Source organism: Orycteropus afer, unplaced genomic scaffold, assembly GCF_000298275.1.
Source record: "Orycteropus afer afer isolate SDZICR_OR568_19922 unplaced genomic scaffold, OryAfe1.0 scaffold00889, whole genome shotgun sequence".
Lineage (NCBI taxonomy): Eukaryota > Metazoa > Chordata > Mammalia > Tubulidentata > Orycteropodidae > Orycteropus > Orycteropus afer.
The window spans coordinates 78156-104796 of NW_006922476.1; the positions used below are offsets into that span (position 1 = coordinate 78156).

The 26641-nt window shown below is 43.3% G+C and overlaps 1 protein-coding gene across 1 annotated transcript in view; it reads right to left on the bottom strand.

The window, feature by feature from the left end:
- Positions 1-26641, bottom strand: part of GATB (glutamyl-tRNA amidotransferase subunit B) — a 126326-nt gene that overhangs the window by 15884 nt on the left and 83801 nt on the right. Inside the window, exons 7-10 of the mRNA XM_007958239.2 lie at positions 23477-23561; positions 22098-22142; positions 20049-20238; positions 6062-6195 (exon numbers count right to left, since the gene is read on the bottom strand). Coding sequence (XP_007956430.1) covers positions 6062-6195; positions 20049-20238; positions 22098-22142; positions 23477-23561 — 454 coding nt within the window. The remainder of the gene's footprint in view (positions 1-6061; positions 6196-20048; positions 20239-22097; positions 22143-23476; positions 23562-26641) is intronic.

Consider the following 26641-nt stretch of genomic DNA (forward strand, 5'->3'; position numbering starts at 1 on the left):
TCCCTTGGCTTCTTCAGGTTCCAGTCCTTACTACCCACTGAATTCAATTACCTTCCTGGAGGTCCCACTCTCACCCAAACAACATGTTCTAAACTTTTTTCTATAAAGAGCCAGAGAGTAAATATTTAGGTGTTGTGAGTCACAGATGATCTCTGTCACATGTTCTTTGATTTTTAAAGGTAATATGGTGGTTAAGGTTATGGGTCAGCTTGGCTGGGCCTGGTTTTGAGTGGCTGGGCAGCTGCATGTAGTTACTCCCCATGATGAGACAGGTAATCAACTCCATGGTGGAAGCTACTGGAGCAGCTGAGTAGCTGCCTTAAGGATGTGGTCTGCTGCCAGCATATAAGAAGCAGCTTTGAGAACAATCTCTGAGCTTTTCTGGCATGCTTGGACCCTGCATGTAGCCAAATCTTCATCTCAGTGTCATGTTCTCTGCTCATCTAGGGACTATCAATGGATTTGAATTAGTGGCCTGTCCTGTTGCTTGATAATCTTGAGATTGCACCATTTTACTGGTTGACCTTGGGTTTGTCAGCCAAACTGGAGCCAGGTGCTGTCTGAGTTAAAAGAAGCCTCCAGCTTCAGTGGGCTGTCTTCCTGAAATTCAAGCCCAGTGGGCTCAAGGTTGAGTGGCTTTCACCCAGGCCCTAGAGCTAGCACTTTGAACTCGGACTTCTAGCCTCCTAAACTGTAAGAGAATAAAGCCCTGTTTGTTCAAGCCATCCCCTTGTGGTGTTTTAGTTAGAGCAGCCACTAGAGAACCCCAACAGGTAGTAGTGATTCTCACATCACAGACTGTACAATGACAGGCTACAGGCCCATGCGCTTTAGTTCTAAACCAAACTTCAGTCCCTACAGACCAGCTCTGCTGCCATTCTACCCACGTATTTTCTGTCTCAGTTGCTGACATCACCATGCTTCTTGGGTGCAAATCATCACCCTGTCTTTGCTTTCTTCATTGACTACTACCCTGTGTAAATCTAGTCCATTATCAAATCTTAGCGATCCTTCCTTCCGAACATACATGACAGCCACCCCTTCCTCTGAATGCACAAGATTGCCATTTCTGACATTGGTGTTTATGGATGCTGCCCCACACATCACAGAGCTGGACTCATCTTGCTGTCACCACCATGTCCCTTCTCTGCTCGAAAGCCTTCACCGGTTTTCTGGGGCCTCAGGAACTGCTACCATACCTGACTTGAAATTTCGGAGTATTCAGCTGGACAGCTGTACTTGCCTGATTTCACCACAAAACGCTTGGCCAGGGAATCTATAATTTCCATTTTCTTAACTAAACCAACCTGTTTTCTAATAGCAATTTATAATGTGATATTAATTTTAAAAACAAACAAAAAAAAGCCTTTCAAAACAATGCACTCAAAACAATTAAAAAGCCAAGATCAACAAAAGCTGGTCTGGTTGGACCCTTTAACACCAGTCTTCTAAGAGGCCCTTAAAGGACAAATGCTGACTTGCAAAACCAGCTCTTGCCAATTTCATCTCCACAGTGTTCCTTGTCTGGGTGTCAGCACGTGCCTATTGCTACCTCTGCAGCTACAGCTTGTCTAAGCTTTGGAAACTTCAACTCTAGCATCTGAGGCTGTTCATTATTAACATTTGCTCCCAGGTTAGGCTGGTATATCCAGTCTGGGTAAAGGTTCTTTGAACTGTCTTAAAAGGGGTGTGGAGGTGTTGTCATCTGACCTCCTCTAACTTCACAAGTGGGGAGGAAAATCAAGAACATCAGCATCAACAGCCCAAAGCTGATTCCTATGAGGCAGTGGTCAGACATGCTACCACCTTCCAACATTTTTACCAATTATGACACAAAGCATCCCTCCCACAGCACTCTCCACTTCTCTGTTGGGTTTGATAATTCATTGCAATGGCCACACAGAACTCACAGACAATACGATGAAGGGGTTTTTTTAGGGAACAGGTTACAATTCAGAATCAGACACAAGTGAGGATACAGTTCTTTAATCAGGACAGTTCTTCTCAGCCATGCCCCCGGCATGCTTCTCTCTGGCCTTGGCCTCTGCCCTGCTAGGGCAGGTGTTACAGAGCTCTTCTAGCTCTGCCAGCAGGTACCTGGAGAAGCACCCTACTCTGCCAGCATGCCCCCTGCTGAAGACACTCAGCTCTCTTGCTCCATGGGCCAAGAAGGCCGCCACTGTATCTCAAGCCGGTCTCTTAGTTCTGTTGCCTCTGTTGCCATTGTTTTCCTGCTTCTCACCATCTCTCACCGTATCAGCTAAGTGTTACAGCTCTCTGTCTCCTGGGTCCAGGAGGTCTAGCACGGGGATCTCAAGTCCAAGGATGTGCTCCACTCCTGATTCTTTTTTCTTGATGGTCGTGAGATCCCCTCTTTTCACCACTGGAAGGGCTCATTTTAAGCCTAATGGGGTGCCAAAACTGACCAGTCTCCAATTAGGGTTCCATACACTTTATTTGCATGGTCTCACCCACACAAGGGTGCCATGCACCTTATTCACATTATTAACAAGCTATCCAATCCCCTTGAAGGGCCACAGGCATCTCAGATTTGCATAGCCCCACCCAGTCATCTGGTGGGAGTCACAAAGCCCACGGCTAGAAGGTAATTCATTGTACCACAACTGTTTAGAAGCAGAACTGCTACAACAGCTTGGTTTTGGCTCCTCAGCTCTTGTTCTCTCTTTTGCTCTTTGTTCAATTTACATCAACTACTGATTAACTTCCTCTTTACCTGACTTAGGAACAACTCACTATACTTTTATTTAGAACTGCATACCCTTCAGGTTCTTAAAACTCTAGTGCTTATGAGTTGTTTGGGCAAATACCAGGGGCTCCAAGTTCACTCGCCAGTTTAGTTTATCAACCTCAGCTCCTTCCGATGCCACCAGACAAAGTGGTTGTTAGGCAAACCTTCAATTTCAAAGACTAACATAAAAAGAAACAGATCTAAAAGTCAGCAGACATGGATTCCAGTCTGAGCAGCTGTGAACCTGAAATCAGTAGCCTTGCCTTGTGGGGCATCAGTTTACACATCTCTAAGTAAAAGGGTTGAAGCAGAGATACCTAATATCTCTTCTATGTCTAAAATCTGACTACTCTATAACCTGTAACCAACAATATGGAAAATCACAAATTTAAAATTAAGGATTTATATTTCATCTAGATGCTCAAACACCTTCTTAGAGCCTTCCAGGGGTCTTCTGGCTAATATTATTCCATATAGTTCTGAAACAGGAAGCTTCCCATCCTGCTTTGGAATTGTAATATTGATGCACAAGTCTACTCCTCCCCCAGGAGACTGACAGCTTCTTGAAGGCCAAGACTGGACCCTGGTCATCCCTCCATGCACTGCACAGAGTGGTGCTCTGTACCTGTTTACTGGACTCACAGCTGAATTCCTCTCTGACTTCCCAGATCCTTCATAATCTGGCTCAGCTCCACTGAAACAACCTTGCTCTTCTGCCATTTTCTACCCTCTGCTCCTACCAGCTCTGCTCCTCCCATTCTAAAAACATGTCAGTACTTTGCCATCCCTAAGCCTGCTCACATCTGCTCCCCACTGGTGCCGCCTAGCTCTCTATCTCCCCAAATCCTACCTATCCTCTAAGGCTCAGGTAGGGTTGTATCTCTTCTGTCAGCTCCTTCAGATGGCTCCAGCCTAGCAATCCCTTCCTTCAATGGCCACAGTATTTTCAATGTCAATAGTGGAGGTTCTGATTGGTGAGATCCCATCTGGAAGGACATGAGTGAAAGACTAGACCACAGAAGCCACAGTTGTTCAGGAGGAGGCCAGCACCTTAGGCTGAGGGTGGCTATTTTGATACTTAATATAACAACATCACAAAGAGAAGGAGGTTAACAGTGAGGGGGCACAAAGCATTTTATATTTTCATTTCATAGTGAGGAAAGTGAGGTGCACAGAGGGGAACTTACCGAAGGTCACTGCTGGTAAGTAGCCAAGTAGGAAGTACTGTGATACAATGCTACATAACTGCAAGCATACAAACACTGAGAGCAAGAGGCTGAATGTGAAGTTGGTGTTGTGCAGAGTAATTTTTTCTAGCAAACAACAGTTTTGGAATCACAAATGGGTATGTGTCTGCCTTTTCCACTTCACATCTCCACAGTCAGGGATACTGCTGAGATGATGGCATGCCATCTGGCTAATATTACTCCATATAGCCAGACTGGGCTCCACCTGCCACTGGGCCCTGACAATGGCCAGCAATTCACCTGTGGGTCCCTAAGGAACTCTCACTGCCCCATTCCCCACATCTAAAACTGCTGCTCATTCTTTCCTTCTTAAAACTTCCCTTTTCTCTGGCTTCTGTGACACTGCACCACTCTCTGGTCTTCCTCCTACCTGCCATTTCTTCTCAGTTTCCTTCTTCTCTGCCCAAGGTCTTCAGTTACAAGATAGGATGTCCCAGGCTCCTTTCTCATTCATCTTTCATGCTGTATCCTCCCTGACTGCTCATCCACCCCAACAACTTCAACAAACACCTCTATGCTGTGAACTCTAGCTCCCATTTATATTGGACTAAGAACTTGAATTCCCAAAGTGTCATGCTCTTCCCTACGTGTGGTATACTCTTGCCCTTTCAACTCTGACTAATCCTATCATTCTCCACTCGGGCCTTAGCTTAGCTGTTACTTTCTTCCCCTTTTTGGAGCACCCCCCTCACTGCTTTCTAATCATCAGCTCTAGACTGTCAGCTCTTTGAGAGCAGGGACTGTGTCTGTCCTCTTGACTGGCTGTCTCCTGTACTTAACTTCACACACAGAGACAGAATGAACATGTGCTGAATAATGAGCAAATGAGAACTCTCCCAGTTATGCCTCCCAGAAGCTCTAGTAAGCTGCAGATCCTTCTATCTGACTCCCTGCTGGTTATCACCACCTGGGGGATAGCAGCCCTACAGGCAGCCCCAAATCACCATGTCCAAAATGGAACATCCTCCCCCCACCCCTTTTTTTAGACTTATTTCTCTTCCTCACACTAGAGTCAAAAACACTGTCCTCCATTTCACCCTACTGTCTAAGCAATGCCTAAGGCACTTGGCTGCTAACCAGAAGGCTGGCAGTTCAAAACCACCAGCCACTCCTTGGAAGGAAGACTGGGACAATCTACTTCCATAGAGATGCTGCCTCAGAAACCCAAGGAGGGGTCAATATAAGTCGGATCTGACTTGACGGCAGTGAGTTGTTTTTTTTTTTGGCCCAAGCAAGAAATCTAGAAGTCCTGCCCATGTGAGATACTTGCCCTCCACTTAGTCCACTTCTCTTCAGCCCTGCCATTGCCACCCAGGTCCAGGCTGTGTCATTTCTCATTGGCACTTCTCCAGAAGGTCCTGATTGGTCTCCCTGCATCTAAGCTGTTCTTCGATTCCATTCCCTCAAACTGAAACAGGAGTGAGCTTGGATCTATGGCTTTCAATAGGTGGGGATAAAGACTTAGAAAGCCCTCCTAGAACCTCTGTCATCTCTCCAGGTTTCCTGCCACCTTTCCTGCCTGCCAGCCTCACTACCACGGAGTCTCTGAGTTTCCTGAGCCTTCCATACCCACTTGTCTCTGAGTATCACGCTATTGCTTCCTTTGTCCAGGTGCCTCTGCCTCTCCCACTGCTTGGCAAACTACAGCACCACCTGCTGAAGGAAACCTTGGTTGGTTTTCCAGCCTCAGTTTCATCAATTCAGGTCCCTCTGAGGTCATTCACAGCACGCTGGGCACCCCTCTCCTATCACATTGAGGAGAGTGTTGGTTTTCTTGCCAGTCTGTATCTCTCCCAGGTTTGTAAACTCCTTGCCTTATTCCTCTTCAAGCCCTCAGTCCCTAGCACAGTATAAATGACAGAGTATACAGGCAGAGGGTTGAATAAATGAGGATATTTTCAAAGGGGATAGAGAGTATCTTTAGAATTTAGAATTCACAGGGGATGTTTATCTTCTTGACAGGCTATCCTGTAGGGAAACGGGGTGAAAAACACTGGGCCTGCCCTATTTTGACTGCTTCTGGACACAGAGTTAAAGAAAAAAGAAATCCCAAGCCCTCACTTACCTCTCACTGACAGTCAAGCTCTGTTGCTTTAAATAACCCAGAAAAGTGTTGAGGACCCAACTAGTCACCAATTTTGGCTCTGCCCTAGTTTCTTTTATCACATTCTGGAAGAACTCCAGTAGGCCAACTTCATTCTGAAGGAAAAAAAAAATTAAAAATTAAATAACGCTTCTCAAAAAAATATGAAAGGTCAGCACTCTGAAGGCAAATCTGAGACTGTCACCCTTTGTCTCCTCTGCAACATCTACTCCTTTGCTAAACACTAAGTCACTAGAAAATTGGGATCACTTTCAGTGAACTGCAAGTATTCTACTTTTCTGACTTCTGTCACTATGTGTTTACACAGGCAGGCACGCCTCGTTTTACTATGCTTCATTTTATTATGCGTTGCAGATACTGCATTTTTCTCTTTTTTATTGAAGGTATGTGGCAACCTATATTAAGCAAGTCTACTGGCACCATTTTTTTAAAAAATTTTTATTGTGATTTGGGTGAAAGTTTACAGAGCAAATTCATTTTCCATATAGCAGTTCACACACACTGTCTCATGACATTGACTAATTTCCCACAATGCAACAAGTCTCTTCCCACTTCCTCTCCATAGTTACCTCTTCCCTGTATCCTTCCCTCCATGCACTCCTGCTCCCCAATCTGTCTCCCTGTGCATACACAGCCCTTCTATTCTCCCATGTTTGATCTCTCCAAAGAGTGTATCTACCTAATGTAAATGTTCAGCTCATATGTCTGTCTTTTGTTTGGCTGGAAGCCACAGGAGTGGGTTCAGTTCCAGAGCTGAAGGGAGGCTAGGAGCCACAGTCTCAGGGGTTCCACCAGTATTGGCACCGTTTTTTCTAACAGCATGTGCTCACTTCATGTCTCTGTGGCACATTTTGGTAATTCTCATAATATTTCAAGCTTTTTCATTATGCTAGTGCACACTTAATAGACTACAGTATAGTGTAAGCATGCCTTCTATATGCACTAACAAAACCAAAACCAAACTCACTGCAGTTGAGTCCGATCTGACTCATAGCGACCTCTCCTTGGGTTTCTGAGGCAGTATCACTACGGAAGTAGATTGCCCAATCTTCCTCCCGAGAAGTGGCAGGTGGGTTTGAACCGCCAGCCTTCTGGTTAGCAGTCAAGTGCCTTAGGCACTACGCCACCAGAGAGAACCAAAACGTCATGTGACTCGCTTGATCATGATACTCACTTTACTGCAGTGGTCTGGAACCGAGACCACAGTATCTCTGAAGTATGCCTGTATAGCCTTTTCTGAAAGGCATGAACATATTTCTGAGAGCCTTGACTTTGAGTACAAAGTGAAATTCACTTCCCCTCAAAGTTGCCTGCTCTCTCAGGGTCAGACTCATCTTATAACCTTCATCCTCAAGCTACAAACTGTGCTCACAATGTTCAGCTTCAGTGTCATGCCCATTCTCTTCCCAGGCCTGCTGGAAGGCCTAGTGATTGGTAGAGTAAGAGGAGAAAAGTAGCAAATCAGGGAAGAACAAACAGAACATTCAACCTCTGAAAAATCTAAAGTAGATCGTAACTGTATTCATTGTCATATCATCCCAAGAGATAGTCAGGAACATGGTGGTGTCTGTTTTCAAAATGAGGAAGAAGATGGCCACAGGTGACCCTAGAGTCCACATAACCAGTGGAAGGACCAGCCTGCTTTACACACCTTCTGACCTGAGCGAGGCGTGGCTGACATGCCTCTCATCTTGCTCTGTGAACCAACTGAGTCGGTTCGACAAGGAGACTTGTTTTCTGGAGACTTGACAGGTTCTCCCCCTCTGGACCATAAACTCCATGGGATGGGCCCTGCTGTTCGGGTTCATTCCACAACCAGAGCCAAAGGCAGTGCTGCTGTGGCAGCTGCTTGGTAAACACTGGTGGAAAGAATCAACCTCTCCCACCACCAGGTACGTTAATTTTAAATCACGTATGAGCTCTCATTCTTTATTATACCATGTGCACCTTTACATAAAAGAATTACAACAATTACGTGTAAGAGCAACCCCAAGGAACTCATCAGTGTTATACGCTATGTCACACTGTTGGCTCAAATCAACTTGGCAGAACCCACGAAGTTTTGCTACATCTACCCTTAGTTTTCCAGTAAGAAAAATAAAAAAAGTGTGCCCCTCACTTATACAAGGGAAGGCTGAAATTTCCAAAAGCAGAAGGCGCACATTTTTAATGCAGATTTTCCCTACCTGCTGAAATTCCAATCAAACCACACTCTCCTTGAAATATTCCTTTTAAGTTCACACTGCAGCAAAGATTCCCATCTTTGCCTCTTTCAGGGAGACTTCACTAACCAAAAGAACTTTCTGGAAAAATAAGATACCAGGAAGAAGCAAGACATAACTAATGAAAGCGCTCTGAAAGTTTAGCTATGGTAAATGTTGTAATATTTATACACAAGTATGTATTTGCTAAAATAGAAATTTCATTTTTTTTTAGAAATCTACATGCCCTCTGTAACAGATAAATTCTCTGGTGACAAGTCTACTAAATAATCTCACAATCATCTCCTGAAATCTCTTTTCAAGCCAATGCTTTTATTCTGCTCATGCTAAACCAGGACACAAGGCCGCCTCCATAGCCAGAGCTTGACTGTAAATAAAGGCAAATCCCGGCAATATGAAGAGGAAGTTCTGCTTAACTTACGGAAAAGAATTCAAACTTCCACAGTAGAACACAAACCACTGGGGAGGTAGAAAACTGGAATCCAGTCCGAATCAGACGGGCAGAATTCCCTTTGTTCTAACCCAGACAGGCTGGCCCGCTGGTGAGACGAGCTGTCAGGAGAACTCTGCTTTGCCAAGGAAAGGTTTTCTAAATCCACCTAGAAATACTGCATTTGAACTTGCAGGCCTGGCTGAGTTGCTAGGACGTGATGAATATCTCTTCCTCTACCCTTGGGTGGTTTTTTTATTGGAAGGATAACATGGCAAGTCAGATTTCTGTTTGTCTTTTCATGTCAGCGCTGTGATGAAGCCTCTCTGAGCTGGAACTGTACTTCACTAGGGGATACATGGTTTCAGTCCACAATTTAAAGAGGACATGAAAATCTGCGCTTGTGATGGGCTGAGCTATGGAGAGCGGGGCTCACGGAGGCCGAGCGGCTGCTGCCCAGAGAATAATGGATCAATAAAAGTTCCACGTGGGCTGCCTGCACCAGCTTTTTAGGAAAAAAAAACACTGCATTCTAGGTAAAGTCTTCTTAGTTTTTCCATGAGATTGGCAAACGGTAATGAGCTTGGCACTGATCTCACAAGTCTCCGGAGAACATGGCAGTGTCAGCCATCTGGTTTTCTCTGGAAAACAGTGGGCCAATAATTCCCTTACATAAAAATCATATGAAGAGCAATGCAGAAAGGCCACTACATAAGGGGGCCTTTAACGTCCTTCTCAAAGGCAACAAGCAAGCATTCAATGCTGCACTAATCTATCCTAAATGAGACAGAACTGCAGCTTCAGCTCCACAGTGAGTCAGGCTCATGGCTGATTGTGCTTCTAATTGTTCCTTCAGAGACAGTGCAGCAGGGACAAATGGTTCTGTCTTTTGTATAACACTAGACCAGCTCTACAGCTCTGTGACTGGAAAGCATCTTTTACACATTTTAATCAAATTTCCCAAAGCATTAAGTTACAGCCAGAGCTGATGCCCTCTCAGAAGCTAACAGGCACCCTCAATCACCAATGGTGCTGTTGATTTATCAATGGGTGAGGCCAGGCTGACAGGGTGCCTCACCTTCCTCACTTGTCCTGGGGAGGAACTTCAAGTTCTGGGGAGGAACCTCAATTCACCCTCACATCATGTCCTGGAAGTGATTTGTTCCAAAGCCATCTTTTGCATTCTGCTTGCAGAGATAATAAAACTCTAGAAAACAATCTGGTTGGAATAGGATGAAAGCCGATTTCTCAACTGCAGTTCTTGTCCTGTCTGAATCACACAGCCCATAAGCCTGATGAGAGGGCCCTTAATGTGGCTGGACTATATTTAAAAGTAGAATGAAACCAGAGAGAGACAGCTGCCCAGTGGCAGACTTACAGAAGGAAAAGCAGCCTGGAAAATACAAGTTGGGGAACAGCTGGTTATGTGGCAGGGAATGAGCTGGTGCCTGGAAGGATCTCAGATTAGAAACACTGGGCTAGTCAAAAGGTGCTCCACAGTCTTTTCTGAATATATGCTAGACACAGAGATCAGCAGTGAGCCCTGTGGGGAGTGGTACTTGGTTGCTGCTGCTAATAATGACAGTCGTAAGAGCACAATAATAGGTACCAGGCACTGTTCTAGGCACTCGCTACATAAACTCATTCAATTCCAACAGCAACCCTACCAGTAGGCACTATTACAACTCTTTTACAGATGAGGCACAGAGAGGTTAAGTAACTTGGTTGAGGCCACACAGCAAGAAAAGCAGCAGAGTTAGGATTTGCACTTTGGCAGCTGGTGCTCTTGACCTCTGTGTTATGCTGCCTCTGATGAAGGTCCTATCTTCCTGGACACTGTGATTGAGCACCCACCCTACGCTAAGCACAACATGAAAGGACTAGCTGATCGAAAGGACTCATTGCCCCACCACTTCCACTGTTTTATTTGAGAGCTCACAGCTGTTCAAAGGTTCTTAATATGTTATGAAGGTTGAAAAAGCCCCCAGCAATTAGCTTAGAAATTAGAAGGAAATGGCAGGCTCATTTTTGGCCTTGGCCAGTGTACACCTAGGTCACATGGCACTTTCAGCTGTGGCATGACCCACACCTGTCCCAAATCTGAGAGGAAGCAGGCCTGGCCTGTCACACCACCTACCCCAGGCCATAGGGGCCTCTGAGGGATGGGAGGACGGTTAGAGCACCCCTACACCTCTGCTCTGCACTACCCTCCACCGCCCGTGCCCTCTCTTCAGAGAATTTACCATGAGCCACCCAAACCAAGAGACTGCGTAATTCTAAAGTATCTTCAGAAATTAAGAAACAAACCCACTATCTCTCATGTAATTCTGGTAGTGAGCATACTATATAACATTGTACTGTATTCCAGTATGGGTAACTCAGCTGCTGTGTCTGCATCTAACCAGGTGGTCCAGGCCTGTGGAGAGAGCAGTTTACTGCAGAGGAGACCCCAGAGAACTGCAGATGAAGCATGGTGGGCTCAAGTGGCCAGGCTCCCACATGTCAGAGTATGTCACTATGTAGAGGCACAAAATGGAACCACAGCTCCTGTGTGATGGGTGGATACCATGGCAAGTCAGACTGCAGCCACTGCGCATTTCAGCATCTTTGGAAGAGGGCCTGGCATCTGCATGTCAGAGGGGAGGGGGGAACGACTCTGTTGTTCCTTCATTATTTCTGTGAATTTGGTCTTTCTTACAAAGCGACAAAAACCAAACAAAACACAACAACTTTGTGAAAAATGGCTCCAAAAGGAACAGCAAGTGGTAAGTGTTGGGGATGGAAACAGAAAATAAAGAAAGAGTTTTGTGGAACTGATGTTATTGGCCAGAAAGCATTTACTGGTCTAATTAAGCAGATTAAGAGCTGGAATGTTCAGCGGGGCAGTGGCTTGGCTCTAGGATGTGACTGAGTTCTCCTGGTGCTGTTTATGGAACAAGACAGAGCTGTGAGACTCTTCCAGCAGGTGCTCCAGTAAGTGGGAAATTACTCACTGAGAGAACACTCCTCACTGGGAAAAGAGAAAAGGCAGTTAATTTGTGGTGTGAGGCACAGAAATCATCTGGCTCTCCACTTGAGTCTATCGGGAGAAAGTTGGACTCCAGAACCTTCCTTGCCGCTTTTAAGAACAGGGAGCTCTACATAAGCTCCGATATGGCCTGGGGAACATCCAGGCCACATCCCAAGGACCAACTGGAGGGCCCTAGTTCTATTTGGGTCCACCCCTGGGTCATGCTCCAAGCAAAGTTACAAAAGATACATAGCTGGGTTAAACAGAGGGCACTAGTTCCATTCAAGAGTTTTCTCACCTACAGGTGGCTTAAACTAATGTGAAGAAGAGTTTACAGTCTCTGAGATCATTAACTCTAGGGAAGTTGTTGAGGGAAACCGATCTGGGCATAGGAATATCCCTTAGATAATCAAAATCCAAATAATTTAAGTAATAAAAGTTGATGGCAGACAGGCCTAGTTAGAAGATTGTATCTGTGAGATTGGGACATAAGAAGGGTGCTGTCAAGAAATCAGTTCTGAATAACTGAACTTAAACCTGAATAATGTATTCTAATGGTCCCCCCAAAGAAATTATTCCACAAACAGGACATCAGGCCTCAAGATAGGTTGGGGACACAACCCCTAGGGGCCCCACATAACTAGGTACCCAGGACATCACATCTCATGTGCAATCCAATGACCTGAAGGTCTTTGAGTCAGGATCCTTACAATGAAAGACCCTAGGCACTTGCTTCTGAAAGAAATGAATTGTTGGTTTTGCAGGCGTAGACTTGGAAGATGCATCTTTTTATTTAACTTGCCAGAGCAAAATACTGGTTATTTTTTCAGTGCACAGAATAACTATAAAAGCACCCTTAAGCTGGCAGGCACTGGGTGCAATTTTGTAAAATGAAGAATAAAATCAATTTTGGAAATTGCATGCAGCTGAAAAATGGTGAGCGACGATGTTGACCAAATGGATTTTCCTTAAACAGCAGTTATAAGGTGAGTATCCTGAACCTCAATAAGTCTGGGAAGTCTAAAGCCGGTCAATATGGTTTCAGATGCTTTTTAAAACTATTTAGCTTTGAAGTAGTACTACATATGGGACATACAGATATTTATCATGGGAAACTATTTCATAGGCAATGCATCCAGAGAGCAAAGCAGGCCCTTGCAAGCTTACTAGACCCTCAAAGGAAAACTCAGAAAAACAATCCACTTAACAACCAACTATAGACATGATATCTTTTCTGTTTCTTTGTCCTTTAGAGACATCTTAACCTTTTCCATGATGTCAGAAACAAAGGACTATGATTTTAAGTGGGAAATAACCAGCAGGGGAAAATGAAGTTGTTCAAATAAAGCTAAACATCTTGAGGTTGAACATACAGACAGCCTCATCTGACAGAGCAGGTTACCGGGTAGGGTGGGAAGCACTGGGTGGGTGAGGGGTAGTCTACAGATGAATTTTTCTAAAGTCTCCCCAAGGCCATGCTGAATTGCCCTTAAAACTCTGCCCAACATGGCTCTCCACTATGCTGTTCATGCCATGCTCTTCTCCTTAGCAGCACATTCTTGGGAGTCACTTGGCTGTATTTTGATTTTGTTAGACTCGGTGAAGATTCTGCTGTGCCTAGCATCATCTGGGTAAGTGAATCATTCCCCCCTTTCTGGGGAGGGTAATGGACCTGGCTACTCCTTTTGTGCCCTCCTAGCTGCTGAGAATCAAGACATAAGATCAGAACCAAGAGTCTGTCTGAAGGTTCTCTTTCCTCCCATCACTCTGTAGGATGGCTCAGGAGAGTTCAAAGCAACACGGAGAAGATGAAGCTCTAGGACACATGTAAGTTTGAAAACAGCCCATGGACATTATGCTGAGTGTGGATTTTCCCCACTGGGTGCTGAGTCAGCTCTAACGCGTGGCGACTGTACGTGTCAGAGCAGAACTGTGCCCCACAGGGTTTTCAGTGGCTGATTTTCTAGAAACAGATCTTCAGGCCTTTCTTCCAAGGTGCTGTTGGGTGGACTCTAACCTTTAAGTTATCACCTGAGCATGTTAACTATATGCGCTACCCAAGGACTCCTGCTGAGTATGATAGGCCCTCAAGAAACACTCAATCAGAAGGCTAACCCATTCTTCCCCCAAAATCTTCCAAAAGAGGCAAACGAAGTTTAAATCTTTCTGCCTGCTAACTTCATACACGACCAGCCACATTGTGAGTTCACATCTGTTCCTTATCAAGGGTCAACACCATGCCAGGCACTGCACCAGCTGAATGACACGAGGCACCAGGAAGGATTGTCTCACAAAACCCCTAAACCCCACTCTACAGGGAGGAGCTTCACAATGACTCAGTTAGGAGGAGCCACAGACTTTCAGCAGAAAATTTAAGACATAAAAATAAATAAAGTGGCAAAGGAGAAATTAAATCAATTTTCTTCTCTCTAACTTAATTTTTCCACATGGAAAATGGAGATAATTTCTCATTTTCACTGGAGTTGGCTGATTTTCACTAAATTTAATAGCAAGTACTTTATGTTTATTTATAGGGAAATTTGGTACCTTAAAAACCAATAGGGTGGGGCAGTTGTACTCTGTCCTATAGGATTGCTATGAGTCAGAATTGACTTGATAGAAATGGATCCAAGGGGCCCAGCATCCTGGGTTCCCCGGTTGGGCCCTGTTGAGTGGAGAGCCTGTAGCCCTCCTCTTTACCCTCCTGGCTGTAAATGATCCTCCTGAAGCCCAGAAAAAGAAAAAAAAAAACAATGGGGGTGGTCAAAAGTGTTTAAATGACCCTATGCCTGTGATTGTACTTCACAAAGCATTAGTGGGTCTGTATAAAGCATTAACATAAATAAGGTTAAAAAAAAAATTCTACTTTCTCTATTAATAAAACAAAGCTGATACAAAACAGCAATTACAAGAGTACTGATATTTGGCTTTATGGCACATTATATATGCAAGCAGGAAGCAGAGCTTAGAAATTAAGAGCCTATGTGGGCCCTAAGGAGTCCTGGTGGTGCAGAGCTAAAGCACCTGGCTGCTAACCAAAAGGTTGGTAGTTCAAACCCATCAAACTGCTCAGTGGGAGAAAGATGAGGCAGTCTGCTTCCATAAAGACTTGCAGCCTTGGAAACCTTATGAGGCCCTTCTACTCTGTTCTACATAGTTGTTATCAGTCAGAATTGACTCAATGGATTTTCAGTTTGGGGTGAGCGCTGGAGTCAGCCTAGTCTGATCTTGTGTCCAACTCAGGCTTGGGAAATTCACCTAACATCTTAAATTGCACTATAGGAGTTAAATTCCCATACTCGTAAAATAGGGAGAACAGTAATATTTACCTCATAGAGTTGATGTAAGGATAAATTAAAAGGGGTACCTTGTAAACTGCAGAGCATGCTATAAATGAGCAACAATTTTTTATGTGCTGCTTAGGCAAATGGCTAAAATTAGCTTGCATTGCTTGAGTCAGGTAAGGTACAGGGACAGAGTTCAGGAAGAAATGTCCCACAGAAATCAGCCTGGGATTACTATTTTTTTCCCCTATTTTAATAATTTGGTTTATTTTTTTCTTGTCACTATTGTTGAGAATATACACAGCAGAACAAATATCAACTCAAAAATTTCTATATACACCATTCAGTGACACTACTGACACTCCTCAAGTTGTGCAACCAACCTGTCCCTCACCTACTCACATAAACTCACTGCCCTCTAGGTTTATCTAACCTTTCAAGTCAATTTGATCCCATATAGATAGATTTTAAAAGCACAAAGCTCAAGGCAGACATTCGTTATTAATGAAGCTAAAGTATTCTTTGGTTTCAAGAAGACTATAGGGGATATTTTTGTTTAAGGTTTAAAGATTATTTCAGGTCAATGGTTTTGGGGGTTCATCCAGTCTCCAAGGCTCCAAAACTTCTGGATTCCACAAGAATCTGAAATTCTGTTCCACATATTTCCCCTATGATCAGGATTCTCTATGGAATCGTTGATCAGAATGTTCAGTAATGGTAGCTGGGCACCACCAGCCTGGAATTATTTTGCCCAGAAAAATCCATATGCATATAATCCTGATCTTTCTAACAGTTACTAGATGCTCTTAGATATACTGACTCTGAGAAGGACTTAAGTTATTGGCATTTCTCAGTTTTCAGAATGCTAATACCTAGACCTCAGTGTTCACATTTCTATTCCTTAATCCTTACAAATGAGTCAGAAATCAAGGCTACTTGGCATAAGATAGAAAAGCAAGGGTAGCTAAATAGGTTGAGGTTGCAGGTGGGAAGATATTTCTTATGTGGCCAGAGGGAAAAATAGTAACAGGGGTTTTCTGCTGGGAGGGGATTATCAAGAGAGTTTAAGGGAGAAAATCAGAATGTAGATTTGATTTAATGTCCTAATTAAATCAGTTCAGAAAACCAGAGCCAGAGAGATGAACTGACTTGTATAAAGCCACAGTACGTGGCACAGTGAAACAGCATTCCAGGTCTTCTCTGTCAGAGTTCAAGGACACATGCATCACCCATGACTCACTGGCAAGTCAATGGGGTGGTGCATATGCCTGACCTTTAGAATCAGATCGCTTTTATCAGGAAGATGATTTCTCCCAGGACTCAGATGCATGCTGTAACGGTCTCTGACTCACTCACTCCTCTGTCTACCCATTTGCTGAACATGCATTTTCTGAGAGCCTACTATGTGCCAGGCATTGTGGTATATGTTAAGGCATATCAGACTTCTGCAAATATCAAGGAGTCAGAACTGACTCAATTGCAGTGAGTTTTGGATGTTAACAATATATGATTCAGTGCCTATTGCACAACAAAATGACAAGCTAAATCACAGATTAAATTCTGAAGTTTATATTATTTGTGGGTAAGGCATGTGTGGGGGGAGGTATGTGCATAATGTTTAATTTAATAAGCAATCCAAAGACATGGGGCATGGAATTGGAGCTCTGCACAGCACACCTCCACCACTGCTATTTATTTAATGAATACTCTTGGGCACTCTTTAAATGGAAAGATGGTTCATTAGATTTGTGCATCTGCCCTTCTCAGCAATCTGTTGTGTCTCTGATGAAGGCAGGAAAAACAAGAACATATCATTTTTGGCCATGTTATGAGTAGCTCAGCTTCCAGTGATTACAAAGTCATAAAGAGCCTAGCCTGCCTAATTTCAGGGAAACAATTTGTCTGAATCCATCTCTTTTCATCTCATCCTATACTCACTCATCTTGAAAATTTCGAGTATTAGCCTTTTTTTTCTTTTCCACCAATCACATGATGTATTATATACAAGCTATACCAGTAAGCATATTTTTAAGATATCAAAAAAAATAAATAAATAAGTCCCTTCAAAACTGACTGTAAAATCATCTCCTTCTTGAAGTTTTCTCTTCTCACCCCAAATTAATCACCACTTCTTCTGGGCTCCCACTGTACCTTACACTTCCATCTACTGTGACCTGCCCTAAGGGCTAGTTAGCTATAGTATAGTATAGGATGTAAACTCTTTGAAGACCAAAAAAACACATTTTTTAAAAAAAAATCTCTTTCACTCTCAGTAATACCTATTCCTCAGAAAATGCTAATAAAAGTATTAAATGGAATGGATCGAGGTAGGTCTCCCTACCACATCTGCACACGGTGTAGTACTATGATGGCTTGTGTGTTGCTATGATGCTGGAATCTATGCCAGTGGTATTTCAAATACCAGCCATTTTACCCATGGTGGGCAGGTTTCAGTGGAGCTTCCAGGCTGAGACAGACTAGGAAGAAACGCCTGGCAATCTACTTCCAAAAATTACCCAATGAAAACTTTATGCATCACAACAGAATACTGTCCAAAATAATGCTGCAAGGTGAATCTCCTAGGTTGCAAGGCACTAAGAATGCCCAGTGGCCGTGACAATAGACTTGAGTGTACCAACAATTATGAAGATGGCACAGGACTGGGCAACATTTCATTCTGTTGTTGGAGCACTGACTAGACAGCAACTGATAATAAAGGGTTTCCCTAAGCAGGATCTTAAACTATTTACAGCATAGACTCACTTGCCCCCATCAGCAAACATTTATGCAAGGCCATTGGGTTCTCAGTACTGAGAAGGCCACAGTGAGTAGAAAAGGCTGAGACACAAACATGAGGATGAAAATGTCCTTGCCCTATGCTCAAGCAAGAGGAGACAGACACTGTCCCCATCACATGCCCATCAAAGGCTGACTGTGACAACTGTACAGAGATGTTCTCCAAAGGGAGTATTTTCAGATAGTGCCTTGAAGAGGAACAGCCCTATTCTTAGGAGAGGTGTCTAAAAGGTTCTTTCATTTTTCTTACAAGGAAAGCTGAGAAACAAAAGAAATTACAAATGTCATATCCGATGGACTCATTTTTGAAGTTGCAATTTGGAGTAAAGAAATAACCAAGAAACCTCGGCTCCTCATCCACTGCCTTGAAAGGTTTGCTTTGTCCAGCTGTTAGAATGCCAAACGGAGTGGCCTCAGTGCCTTCTCTTCTACTTCCTACATAAATGTAGTAGAATGGAGGTCTGGAATTTAGTGATTCTTTCAAGTAGGCTGGAAATTCAGATGGCCAAGATGGTGGGGATGATTTGTAAGACTAAAACTCAGCTCTGCTAAGTCAATCTAGGGAAAACACATTAGTATTAAGAAGCTTCATTTCAAAGGTGTTCTGACTGGGCTAGCAATTAGCTGATTCATACCTTCGAAGATCTGGCAGTAAGTGCTGTGGATGTGCTCATCTGACAGAAGCTGAGGATGAAAACAGCCCTTACCCTCAAGGCGCTGGGAGCTCTAGTGGCTGAAGCAGATATACTAAGAAACAATCAAAATACAGCGATTATAATCACCATCCAAGTATGAGTGAGCTACAATGGCAGCCCACAGAGGCAGTGATCAACTCCACCTAAAGTGCTAGGTGATACGTGATCGTGCCTAATCATTATTGGCAGTAAAAGTGATGTTTTCATCTGAGACTCCTTGGATACTTCTCAAACTAGCTGATATATGGATGATAAAGAGAGAATAATTACTAACAAATGTTTGATTGCCTACCTCATACTGGAAACTGGGTTAGGTTGCTGTTATTAAAGTACACACACATAAATACACATAATTCCAGTATCCTTTATAGTTATTGTTGTTAGCTGCCATCAAGTTGGCCCTGACTCATGGTGACCTCGTGCACAATGTAACGAAATGCTGTCCATCCTGCACCATCCCCATGATCAGCTAGGGATGGGACTGTTGTGATCCACAGGGTTTTCAATGGCTAATTTTTTTGAAAGTAGACTGCCAGGCCTTTCTTCCTAGCCCGTCCTAGTTTGGAAGCATTGCATTAACATGCAAAACTCCACTGACATAGAAGTGCTAGCTGCACATGAAGTACATTGGCTGAGAATTGAACCCAGATCCCTCACATGAAAGGTGAAGATTCTACCACTGAATCACCATTGCCCCCTGACGTTTACTCCTAGTCATTTAAAATGTAAATACTCAAGAGTTTCCACAGATCCTGCCACTCTGTAATAAGAGAGGGGGGTGGATGCCTTGTCTCTGAAAGAAATAGCTGCAAAACTTTCCACTGCCTTGCTACCAGACAAGCAGAAGACAACTGCGACAAAATGATGCACTCACTGATGCTGCCTCATTTCAATGTTGCCATGACGAAGAAAACAGCAGAGCCCCGAGTAGCTTTGAAAAGGATGGAAGATCCCTAAGCAGATCTCGATGGTGTCAGTTTCTCTAACAGTCCTTTTTGATGAACACTCAAGCCTCAAAGGATGGATACTTTTAAGTCCGAGTTTTTAGTATTTCATGTGGAATAAGTATTTTCCTTTAGACGTGGTACAACCACCAGCTGGTTTCTGAGAACCTAACATCCTGCTAGACCTGTCAGGGTTCAATACTGCTAGACATATAGAAACCCTACACATTGATTTTCTTTTGTCCTGTAGACACAAGGGGAAAACACTCACCCACACATTTGGACTGCCTTCAAGAAGCCTACGTGACTGCTGCAAGCAGCTGTTCACTGATACACAGAAGAAATGACTAATATGGGATCCTTTGTCATCTTGTGGTTTTATGAGGAGCATTTACTATAAAAGGTGAGTACAACTTACTACCCTCAGAAGTATCTACAGTACGAATGGAGAAACCTGCATGCTCCGTGCAGAGCCCATGGCAGTCAACTGCTTGGGAAGGGGCCTCTGTGGAGCATTAACCAAGGTGTTGAGCTAGGTTTATTTTAGCATCTGATCGACAGACCTACCAATAACGTGAAGCTGTGTTCCGGCAGCATCCCATACTGTTGAACGAGCTTTTCTCGGGTCATGCTAGGGAGTTCAGGGAGCCTCTCCCGAATGTAGTCGATATCAATCACTTGCTGCGAGTCAGCCCCGGCGGGCAGGGAGGTGGCATCATAGAGCACCAGGGGAGGCAGGTTGGGTTCAGGCATAAACCTAGGCAGAGAGGGGAGACTGGGCTTGAGTGTGAAGTGCTTGGTTTAGTAAGAAAAAATAGTCTGTCATTAATACAAATGTTTCTGTGTTTAGATAGCATCTTACTTGCAAATATCTCTCATGTCCTATAATACCAGTTCTCCCTGTTTCCCAGCAACTAGTCTTTACACCAGTGTAACCTACAGGTCAAAACCACCAAACCTGCCTCTCTGTGTGGTATAAAGTAATGATGAGTGAAACAAGCACAGCCCAGAGCTGAAGCCACACTGTGATTTATAATTATGGATTGTTGTTGTTGTTATTGGTTGCTATCAAGTCAATTCCAACTCATGCTGACCCTCTGTGTGCAGAGTAGAACCACTCTGTAGGGTTTTCAGGGCTGCGACCTTTCAGAAGATCACCTGGCCTGTCTTCCAAGGAGCCTCTGGATGGATTCAAACTTGGCTGATAGTCGAGTGTTTAACCATTTGTGCCACCCAGGGTCTTCCAATGTGGATAAAGCATATATTTATAAATACAAAAGCTGGAAAATACAGAACTAAATGAGAATATTTTAGTCATTACAAAGAAAGATGATTTTCTCCTATTTTTTGATTTCCATAATTTTATACCAGTATTTGTGTGATAAGTGAAAAGTTAAAGGAGAAAACCCAAACTTTCTTTCCTGAGAGGTGGAAGAAATGAATAGATTTTGCTGAAATAAATTGAGGAACCTGTAGCACTGGCCATAACCTTATTCTGCAAAACAGATGTCCTTCCCTCTGTTCTACTCTAGCACTACTACTTTCTCTGTCCATACTTGTCAAAGGGCTTAGGTAAAAGCAGGGTAATACAGAACAGTGACTTCAATGTAACAAATTAGAAGAGAAAGCAACCCATTACCTCAATGCCCACTCTGTGCTATGAATCAGTACGACTTTGGAGACAAGGGGAAATCAAAGGGAGGCTTCCCAAAGTCCAGCATCTATTAACCTGAGAGACTAGGCTGAACCCACTGGCTAAGTTAAAAACAAAGTTCCATGGCCAACAAGACAGTAGCCTAAACAGAGCAGGGAGCAATGGTGAAGAACAAACAAAGTTCTTGGGAAGTTGAACCTTGAAGATCACAGTAATTAAAATAATCTCAACTTTGACAAAATATATGGTAAGAGGAGTCCCTGAGTGAAGTTCATACTAAGAGTTTATAAGCCTCTTCTTTCCATTATAATGACTCTATATTTGTTCTTCACTGACAGGATTACCTGCACGTAGATCTTCCTGAACTTTACAAAGGAAAGGTGGGCTAACCTCAACAGCTCTTTACTGGAAAGTTCAATTTTCCCAATCTGCTAAACTCACTGGGGAAAAAACAAAAGGTTCAATTTATCTGAAACCTGTTTTTATTGTTTATTTGTGGGCCTCGTATTAAGTCAAATATCTTTATCAATTAAATGACATCATTTGAAGTTTGCAGAGAAAGGCCATTAACTATACATATTGACTATACATCTCTTTTTTTCATTTCTCCCCAAGGAACTTCAGCATATTACTGAGTTTCCTGTTGCATTTACAAATTAGAACATTATAGGACCCAACCTCAGCTGCCACCCTGTTAGCTCAGTTATAATAACTCTGCCATGGAAGTGAGTGTGTCCCAATAGCTGAATCGAGTCAAACCAGACACTCTGTGGCTACCAACTCAAGAAGGCATTACTTCTCTCAGTATAAATATAAAATAGGAAGTCTGGATTTTTCATTATACAACAACAAAAAGTGCTTCCTAAAAACTATCCAGGATCATTACATCAATCTTTAAATGGATATGAAATATGCCCCTAACCCGAAATATATAAGGATATTTTGAAAAGATGAGCAAGCACCTGTAATCTTGTTTTCCTTCTTTGTCCCTCATTGGCACGGTGCACCTGCAATAGTTACATAAGAAAATATTAAACAAAGAGTTCATGCAGCATTAGTTGGTGTATATGCAAGAGAGGGTTTCCCTGACCAATTAAGGGGCACAGCCAAATTCAAGCTCTCCAGCCTTCTACAAGGGAGTCTTATACAAATAAACTTTTAAATGTAATAAAGACAAATGTTTAATACAATAGGAAGAAAGAAAAGAAATTGTTGCAGTGCTTCCAGCTTTCAAGTAGCTCAAAATCTAGGCCTTGAAGATTTTCCAATCTTATAAAATCCTCAAAATTCAGAGTCAGGAAATTAGTGTCAAGGTTATTGAAAGAGAAAAGGCATCTCTACAACCAGGTCTTAACTCTCTCCTACCTCTAGCTTAGGCTGGTAGAAGTCTGATAGATTATCTAAGGAAATACAAATTTTTGCAGCACAGCAGGCAAGCTGAAAGCAAGGGAAGGGCTAGAATCTAAGACTAAGCACTTATGAAAATGTTCTAGTTCAGTTTAAACCTTTTCACATCACTACAGGATATACTGGGAGCCCTGGTGGGCACAGTGGTTAAAGCAGTTGGCTGCTAACTGAAGGGGCAGTAGTTCAAACCCACCAGCCGCTCTGCAGGAGAAAGGTGTAGCAATCTGTGTCTATAAAGATTACAGCCCTGGAAACTCTATGAGACAGTTCTATTCTGTCTGGTAGGATCACTATGAATCAGAACTGAGTCAATGGCAAGTATACTGAGATATACTGAGTACAGGGTATACTGAGGTGCCTTGGTGGTACAGTGGTTAAGTGCTCAGCTGCTAACCAAAAGATCAGCAGTTCGAACCTACCAGCTGCTCTGCAGGAGAAAAATGTGGCAGTCTGCGTCCATAAAGATTAAAGCCTTAGAAACTCTGTGGGGCAGTTCCACTCTGTCCTAAAGGGCCAATATGAGTCCAAAATCATGGCAGTGGGTTTGGGTGGATAGGGTATACTATGACCCTATACCAAAAAAACAAAACCAGACTTACTGCTATCAAATCAATTTCAACTCATAGCAACCCCCACTAGGTTTCTGAAGCTGTAAATCTTTATGGAAGCAGATCCTTCTGTGGAGCGGCTGGTGGGTTTGAACCACCGACCTTCTGGTTAGCAGCCAAATGCCTTATCCACTACACCACCAGAACTCCTTTATGACCCCACAGGGTGCCATATTTTTAGACTATTACTAGTGCAGATGCTGAGGCACAGAGAAGCTGAGTACCTTCTCCAAGGTCACATGCTAGTCTGTGGCTGAGCTCAGCCTAGAGCCGAGGACTCTCCTGCCCCACTTGGCTGTAGTTGAGATGCTTTTCTCCAAACTCACCCCAGCCTGGAATCAAACGAGCGGGTTTCATTGAGAATTTCACCTCCATTCTCAAGTTCATTGATCTGCCTCTGGATTTCATAGTCTAAGAAAAACACAGTAATTTAGTATCCTATTTTGAAATTTTGATTATATCCCTCATCCAGTCAATGATTAGAAACCTTTTTCCAACTTTACGTCAAAAGACTAATCAAGAAAAGGGCTTTATAATAATTCTTCCCATATGTACTATATTTTCTTCTCACCATCATCACAGAAAAAAATGGTGCTGGAAAGGTCTATGGGGACCATACCAGTCCCACTTCCTAATTTTTTGAGAAAACTCAGGTTCAGACAGATTAAGCAATTAAGTAGAGATGATGTAATTTAATACATATGATACAACTTAGCAGAAGGTGGTCTGGGACAGTATCTAGGTCTGGTGACGCCAGATCTAGGACTATTACCTCTCAAGGGTCCTTACCCTGGGATCCATGCATGGGCTTCAAGAAGTTCTGGGAACTCCTGAAATTATACACAAAATGTGGGTATGGGCTTACGTATATTTTTCAGAGAGAGGGTCCCAAATTCTGAGAGGGATCTGTGACTCAAAACGATTAAGAACCACTTCTCCATGCCATGTTCCCTGTGCCACCACACAGGGCAGGCTGTGGTAATAAAAACCTAACCACAATTGCTAAGCTTCTTCATGAAAACAGCTTAAGCCTCTCCCTCAACTCCCCAACTGACCATGCACTATCTCCTCTTCCTCAAATCCAAACCCTTTGATCTGATCTCCTCAGAGGTAGTGTTCTGGTTACCTAGTGCCACTTTGACAAGACAAGAATATACCACAAATGGGATGACCTTAACAAACAGGAGTTTATTCTCTTACAGTTCGGGAGGCTAAAGGTCCAAGTTCAAAATGTCAGGCTCTAGGGGCTGTGTGAAAGCCCCTCAACCTTAGGCTTCAGCTCTGCCTCTTGCTCCCAGCCCACTGAAGCTAGAGGCATCTCTTCACTCAGGCAGCTACTGGTTGCTGAGGCTAACAAGCCCAAGGTCTACAAATAAAATGGCACAGTCTCAATTTACCACACCACACGGCAGGCCATTAATTCAAGTCTATTGTAAGTATCAAGGTCGGCAGAGCAAAGCAGGCTACTAAACAATGACACAGCTACATGCAGGGTCCAAGCATGCCATAAGCTAACAACCCTTCCCAAAGCTGCTTCTTATATACGGGAAGTGGATCACATACCCAAAGCACCTACTCAGCTGCTTGTGGTAGACCCCACCATGGAGTTGATTGTCAGTCTCATCATGGGGAATAACTACTACCAGCTGCCAAGCCACTCAATGAGGCCCAGCCAAGTTGACACACAAACATAACCACCAAAGGTAGCAACAACATCATCAAAGTGTGTCAGTTTTCACTCCCTGTCCTCCCAACTCCAGTGGTCTCTCTTTGACTGGCATAAGGTGCTGTCTTAATGGCCCACGCTAGGGAGCAAAATGCAGTGGGAAAATTACAGGCTTGGAGGATTAGGCCCACAATAACAAAGCTTTGGTTCTTTCAGTCTGAGTCAGACCAGAGGTCTACCAAGTCCAGAATTCTGTCTTAGATTTTTGCTCCAAAAGGGAGTTCATCAGACAATAGAAGGCTAAGGACAGCCAAAAACAAGCCAGGGCCTCCTTTGTAACTCGTATGGATAAATCTATCTAAAATCTATCTATAATTATCTGTGTTTAGGTTATGATTACTACCTCTTAGAATAAGGAGCCCCACAACACTCACTATCTACAAGGGGAACTGGAACTTTCTTCCATTTGTTCCAAGTTTCCCCTTCACAAAGTTGGGCCATAAGGATTTGCCCTGGCCCAAATCTTCATGGCTTTAGAAACATGGATCATGTTCTCTTTCTGAGACAGAAGAATCACCCTCTTTAGTTTGTCTTCATGTGGGAAACTTCCCCCACCATAAGCCATCCCATTGCCCATTTTAGTACCATTTTCCTGGTAATTTGTAATCCTAGATTGTCTTCATCAAGGCTAGTTGATCATTTCAGGTTCAAAGGAATCATGGTTTTATGTAAAACTAGAATAATCTTTTCTGATTGTTTCTAACAGTGTTCATGACAAGGATTAGGACTCTACTGCACATTTTGGAATATAGTAATACACTCAGCTGTCTTTGTTTTCTGTGCAAGCTTGAAGGGGTGCTCTTTAAGCCTCACTCTTGCTAGATTTTTCCCCTTTGGATTTTCTTTGATTTTATAGAATATATTTAGTCCTCTGACATATCCTATCTGAGATTCAGTCACCAGCTTCCATGGGACTGCCCCATATGTTTATCTTGCTCAACTGTTCTATTTTAATTATTATATTTTCATCATCACCGAAATACCCACAGCATGTAATCTAGTAAGACCAATACTAGATTACACAGGCATCCATAGTCTATTAATAGAAACAATAAAAAGCAGAAAAAAACTATTGACCAATTATGTCAATTATGTCAAACCAATTATGGGCCGATCTATGATTTACAAACGTGACTTCATAAAGCTGAGGCCGGTCAGAAGGGATATGGTAAATGGAAAACCATGGACACAATACTTTGCAGATCCTCCCAGAAATAGATAAAGTCTATCTCCACTCCCTTTGAATCAGCTTTGAATTCAAGTTGTTTTGATTCCATCTGCTCTGAAGAGAATCTGTTAGAAGTGAAACTGTGTTAAGTTCCAGAGTTTAGGCTTCAAGAGGCCTTGAGGCTTCTGCCTTCATCCTTTCCCACCACCAAGTAAGAAAGTCCATGGTAGACAAGTGAATGAAGGAAGATCATGTGGATAGAGAAGCCCAGCAGAAAGCCAGAACCACAACCCCAGACTGTGAAGGAGGCCACCTGAGTCTTTAGTTTCAGCTGAGCTGTGAGCTGACTGTGGTCACCTGAGGGACCCCAGATAAGGGGCAAGGCATGAAATTACTAAGACTAAAATGGTTATTGGGAGCTCTGGTGGCATAGTGCCTAAGACTATTGACTGCTACCAAACCAACCAGCCACTCCTTGGAAGGCACACTGGGCAATCTACTTCAGTACAGATAACACCTCGGAAACCCAAGGAAGGGTCGCTATGAGTCAGAATAGACTCAATGGCAGTGAGTTTTTTTTTTTTTTTTCCTGTTAAA